This window comes from Panicum hallii, chromosome 9 (genome assembly GCF_002211085.1).
Source record: "Panicum hallii strain FIL2 chromosome 9, PHallii_v3.1, whole genome shotgun sequence".
Classification (NCBI taxonomy): domain Eukaryota; kingdom Viridiplantae; phylum Streptophyta; class Magnoliopsida; order Poales; family Poaceae; genus Panicum; species Panicum hallii.
Genome location: NC_038050.1, coordinates 6,951,607 through 6,957,650, shown reverse-complemented (window position 1 = coordinate 6,957,650; position 6,044 = coordinate 6,951,607). Strand labels below are relative to the sequence as shown.

Here is a 6,044-nt window from a genome sequence, read left to right as displayed (position 1 = left end):
TCTTAAGATAGTTGATTCTAACATATTTCTTTTTCCATGTCTTCAAGTGATTACTAACTTGATCACCTGTTCATGTCAGTTTAAAATGATCGTTGAGAGCCTTAGCACAAGCGTTGAGATGAACTTTCTTGAAGCCGGTAGAGGTCCTAGTGCCATCAGCTACAATATTAGTAAGAAAGGTGAGCACAAATGTGGACTGAGTTGGAGTCCATTGACACAGTCCACTAGCAGCTTTTGCACCGCTTGCCTCTGTGTCCATCCCCTACATTATAAATCATGACATCAAATACATTAAATTCAGAAAGATAGTTTGCCAAAGCACATGTCCATATTGCATCAAGTTTGCCAAAGTACATGTCCATACAAGTGAAGGCACATATAAAAATACATGTTCATACGAATAAAAGATACATGTTCATACGAATAAAAGATACATGTTCATACGAATAAAAGATACATGTCCATAAAAGTGAAGGCATATTAAAAGAAATACATAACTATCATATATTGTTTGCATGATAGTCTGCCCACATGGCATTGGCAAGTTCCTGCCTGAAGTTAACCATAAAGGCATGGTCTGCTGCTTGTCCATGAGAAGATGTATGATGATTAATGGTATCCAATTCCTCACTCGCTTCAATGATAAAGTCATCACCTCCATCTTGTATAACCCAGTTGTGAATAATACAACAAGCAACCACAATTTCTACTTGTGTAGAGAAGGGAAAGAATGGTGTGGCATCATCAAGAATTTTAAATCTCCTCTTCAACGCACCAAATGCCCGCTCAACAGTGACTCTCAACGATGAGTGCCTATGATTGAATAATTCCTTCTCATTTTGCACAGGATTGTTGCCCCACTCGTTCAAGTGGTACCGAACACCACGAAAAGGGGGCAGAAATCCAGGTTTGGCTCCATATCCGGCATCAACTAGGTAGAACTTGCCTAGCATACAAGGGATATGTATGTAAGCTAGGCTAGGTATTAAATTTAATAACTAAAATAATGAGCTACACAACTTTTATTTTACCTTGTGGAACACGAAGACCATTTTCCCTCTCTAAAGCATCCCGTAAGACTAGAGCGTCATGAGCTGTCTCCTCCCAACCGGCCAACACATATGTGAATCGAAGATTAAAATCTACAGCTGCCATGACATTTTGAGTAGGATAACTCTTTCTACCACGAAAGGAAGCCTCCTTGTGTTTAGGAACAGAGGCCCGCACGTGTGTGCCATCTATTGCTCCAATACAATCCTATTATACAATTAGAATGGAAATAATATCAGAAATTACAATCTGAACTCCACCCTTAAAATAAAGGGGAGATAGGCCTCACACCTTAAAGTAAGGATCCCATCTTGGGTTTCCTGCAATTTTAGCTGGAGTTGATGTCGACGGTGGTGTAATGAAGTCGTTTCGTAGCTCTCCAATAGCGTGCATTACTTTGTTGAAATACCGACTAACAGTTTCACCGGACCTATCAAAATTGGTGCCAACTAACCTATTTCGAATATTGTGACCTACTGTGTTTAAAAACATTGCAACCTGCTGCTCAACACACAAATGTATGGTGTCTTGCAAAAGGCCCCGGTCCCTAAAAAGCTTACAAAATCGGAAAAAAGATGCTCTATTAAGTCTAAGCATATTGACACAAGTTACATCATTCTTCCATATCTTATTATTCAGATACTCAATTCTCATTCTATCCCTCTCCTCAATTGGAGCATAGGTAATTGGTTCTACAGGTTCACGGCGTTTTCTTTTTCTAGATTGAATAATCATGGCCATCATCGAAAGTAACGTGTACGCTGCAGCTGTGTAAATGAAAAGTTGCTGCTTCCTATCCATCTAAATTATACAGAAACAAGATAAAATCAATAAATTTTTAAGGCATAACAAGTAATCACACAAAGCATATATTCAGTAAGACATAACATTCTACCTTCCGAGGCGTGCACGCTGCCTTCCAAACTTCTCCTGCGAGCTGCCAAAATCAGAGACAAGGATCAAGATTGTGCACACATAATGCAAGCTTTGAATCAGAAAAGAATAGAGCAAGCTACGCGGGGGGGGGGGGGGGGGGGGGCTGCAGGGGCTCCGGCGGGGGGGGGGGGGGGGGGTGGCGGCTGCAGGGGCTCCGGCCGGGGGCCTGACAGGGGCTCCGGGGGGGGGGGGCTCCGCCGGCGGCGCGGGTGGGGGCTCCGGGCGGGCGGCGCGCGGGCGCCTGGGGGTGGGGGGGGGGGGCTCCAGCGGCGTGGCAGGGGCTCCGGGGGGGGGGGGGGGCTCCGCCGGCGGCGCGGGTGGGGGCTCCGGGCGGGCGGCGCGCGGGGGGCTCCGGGCGCGGGCGCCGGCGGCAGATCCACCGCGGCGCGCGCGGGGCGCCCCGGGGGGGGGGGGGGGCTCCAAAAGGCGGCGCGCGGGGGCTCCAGGCCGGCGCGGCAGATCCGCCCGGGGCGCGTCGCCGGGGGGGGGGGCCTCCAGCGGCGGCGCCGGCGCCCGTGGGGGGCGGGGGCGGGAGGGCTCCAGAGGGGCGGCACTCACCTGCGTCGGGGGGAGACGAGGCGGGCGGTGACGGGCAGCGGGCGCGTGGGAGGCGAGCGCTCGCGTCCGGTCGATTTCACGGAGCGAGCTCGTTCCGAATCTGGAGCGAATATTCCCACGCGGGAGCGCTTCCGCTCCGCTCCGCTCCACCATCCTCCAACCAAACATCTGTACAAATGGAACCGCTCCGCTCCGCTCCCCCTCATCCCTCCAACCAAACACACGGTTAGAGTCCCAAGTCCTACCGCTGATGATGCCGGTGGACCTCGCCGTCAGACACCGGAATGGGCGCTCGATCTTGAGCTAGTCTCCTCTTTTGAAAAGAGTCTGTTCCCGTAGCATCAGAGAGCGGGTGAGACGGCTCAACAGCACGCATGCGAAATCCGGCAAGAGAACTCGACTACTCGAGCCAAGAACTTGTGATCCGAAGACGGCACGCGGAAGTAGAGCACGCCGCCATGACGAACGCGGCTCTGGCGGAGACCGGGGTGGGTGGAGCCGTGCAGCGTGCGGTGGAACGAGCACTGCACCGACGTGCGGCGGGCCTAACGCGAGTGCTGTGAAGATTCTGAAAACCCTGACCCAAAATGTCGAGCAATCCGCCAAGCAGCGAACTGCAACTGAAGAGATTCGACGGAACAACCGAACAATCCGTCAAGGCAGGGGCTTCCTTACCGCGGAAGAAAAGGGATCAGCCCAGCCCAGGTCAGGAGTCAGGAGAGGCGCGGATTTGGGCCGGCCGAGGGGTGTTTCGCAGAGAGTGTGGTGGAGACAGTGCAGAGCCTTTGTGGAAGCGGATGGACCGAGCCGCCACCAAGTGACCAAGGGCCGCCGGAGCAGTGATGGGATAGGCTGGTTTTGCAGCTCGCCTATCCGATCAGCCGCGCGGGATAATGCTAGTACAGAGCTACGCGTAGTTGACGATGAAGAAGGCCGGCGTTGAGCGATGAATCATCAGAGTCTCTCTAAAAGTCTTGTCTTGCGCTAACTCTGGAAACCTAACGAGCGGTGAAAAATCGGAGCAGAAGAAGAAATCGTGCGTGACCTCGTAACGAGTGGTTTTCGCTTCGGATCCGGGATTTGAGCTGATCCGGGGTTTGAAGTTTGAACCCATCGAGAAAGTCAGGCGACTGCGTTTCTGACGAAATGACAAATGACCGAACCCATCGAGAAAGCCCGGCAATCCAGCACTGGCCCATGGTCCACGGCCCACGGAGATGGAGCCGGCCTACATGTCGCTATTGCGCCGGTAAACCTACCTGCCTTCTGGATGTTTTTTCTTATGAGGCTATCGATGTTTGAGATTCATGCGCTTGGCTAGGTTTGGTTGCTGCACGATCTAGGTTTGTATATTAATTAGAAGTATTAAATATAAATTAATAATAATAAATTTCATAACCTAAAGGTATTTTTGCGAGACGAATTCATTAAGCTTAATTAGTCCATAATTAGCCAATGTGATGCTACAGTAAACATGTGCTAATTATGAATTAAGTAGGCTTAATAGATTCGTCTCGCAAATAAGCCCTAGGCTTATGCAGTTAGTTTATAATTAGCTTATGTTTAGTCTTTCTAATTGTATCGAAATATTCGATGTGATAGGACTTATTATAATCACCTAAAATCAAACAGCCCCTATCCATCCGATTTGATACCCTATGCCTTCTCTCTCCTACCGTTCGTTGCCTCCTCCACCGCCGCCTGCTGCCAATGCCGCCTTCCGCTCCCGCCGCCGCCGCCTTCTGCTGCTCCCCCGCCCCGCCTGCGCGCCGCCGCCCCTGCTCCCCGCCCGCCCGCGTGCGTGCACCGCCGCCTCCCCAGCGCGCCGCCGCCGCCGCCACCCCCACGTGCGTATGCCGCCGCCACTACAGCTTCTCCGCCCGTCGCTGCCGTCGTCTTAAAAGAAGAAGTTAGGATAAAAATATGTTGATCTAGATTTTAAAAAATATTGAATCTGTTTTTTTAAATGTTGAAATAGGTTGTAAAAAATGTTGGTGGTTTTCTTTTTAAAATGTTGATATGTATTTCTGAAAAATGTTGAATCTGCTATTTTTAAATGTTAATCTATTTTTTAGAAAATGTTGAGTCTAACGTTTTGAAATATTGAATTTAAATCTCTAATTTGGACCTGATGAGCTTTGAAGCCATGTCGCTTAGCTAACTTCCACTAGTTATATAAGAGCCCCTATTGCACTACGCCTTCTTCAGTTCTCGACTTGCACAGGAGGCTGGAGGCGGGAGGCCAGGTCGGCAACTCGGCGCGCGAGACGAGCTGACGCCGTGCCAATCAAATCGTCTGACGCGTCGAACGCCACTTTCTCCCAAGGACATTCCGCCGGAACGGAACGTTCCTGGACGCTGCCTGGGTGCTGGAGCATCAGCCGATCCCTCGCGCGAACTTAACTTGGCTGCCTCGGTTTTCTTCAATGGAAGGCGACTACTTCGTTCCGTGGCGATGAAATGTGTGTTCTCGCAGGTGGGAACGGACCAGAAGAAATCGCAGCTGGGAAAAGGAAAGAGCAGCGCGTTTAAATTCTCCGCATAAAACGGGCCTCAGATCGCGATCGCGACGAACCGGTCACCACGCTATCACGACCACAGCGTCGATTGGGATTGGGACAGGACGAGGAGCCACAGTGACGAACTAGACCAAGGCACTGCACGGACGGAGCTCCGCTGCACTGCGCGCCGAGTGCGTGCTGCACAGGTGATCTCAGTCAGTATTCACTCCTTCCCGGTCACACGAAACCCTGCGCGGCACGGTTCTTTTGGCGCGACTAATATCCCCTCCTCGCCTCCAAGTTTTTCAAAACAGTAGTTGCTGCGCTATCGTTTTCGACTGGGAAGGGAACTGAAGAAAAGCAATTTGAAACCTCCTACTTTTCTTTCTTCTTGAAAGCAACCAACCTACCGGTTTGGTCTTTCTTTTTTACCTCTATTCTGCCTATCTTTGCGAAGCCTTTTAAAGAAGCGTTTCATATTCATTCGCATGTATATCTTTGCTGCTGCTGCTGCTGCTGCTATTTATGCTAGCTCGGTTGGATCTTTAACCGGAAGAGCACACGGATTAGTGCTGCCAATTCAACAAGGATAGATCAACTAGCTGGCAGCAACTAGGCCACTGAAAAGATGCCCGGGTCAATTAAGTGATTAACAAATTAAAGCCACATCGATCGATGGCCAATATGGTACTAGTAGCTACCCAGCGCGGCGGCCGCAGATGCTTGCACCGGCGATCGCTTGCACCTGAGAGGGCGGAATTCTCGCTCGCGTCAAGTGCGCTAGATAGCGCACGCTGCTACACGCAGTTGGCGTGTCGCGTTCTGGAAGAGGCGAGGGGCGGCGGCGCTGAGCGATGAAAAAACTCGCCGAACGGTGAAACGAGCTCAGGTCCGGTCGCCGGCCGGGGCGGAAAACACGCACGCGGCTCGCGACTCTTGACGGGTGGTTTCCTGACGTTTCGGGCTCAGGATTTGAACTGGTCGACGATGATATTTACG

The 6,044-nt window shown here is 51.1% G+C and overlaps 1 protein-coding gene across 1 annotated transcript; it reads right to left on the bottom strand.

The window, feature by feature from the left end:
- Nucleotides 1-500: 500 nt before the first annotated feature.
- LOC112877627 (putative nuclease HARBI1) lies at nucleotides 501-1,823 on the bottom strand. Its single transcript, XM_025941974.1, has 3 exons — nucleotides 1,342-1,823; nucleotides 1,032-1,257; nucleotides 501-946 (listed from the first exon to the last, which is right to left on the bottom strand). Exons 1-3 carry the CDS (start codon nucleotides 1,792-1,794, stop codon nucleotides 501-503), a joined length of 1,125 nt encoding a protein of 374 aa, XP_025797759.1. The 5' UTR covers nucleotides 1,795-1,823.
- Between the last annotated feature and the right edge of the window lie 4,221 nt (nucleotides 1,824-6,044).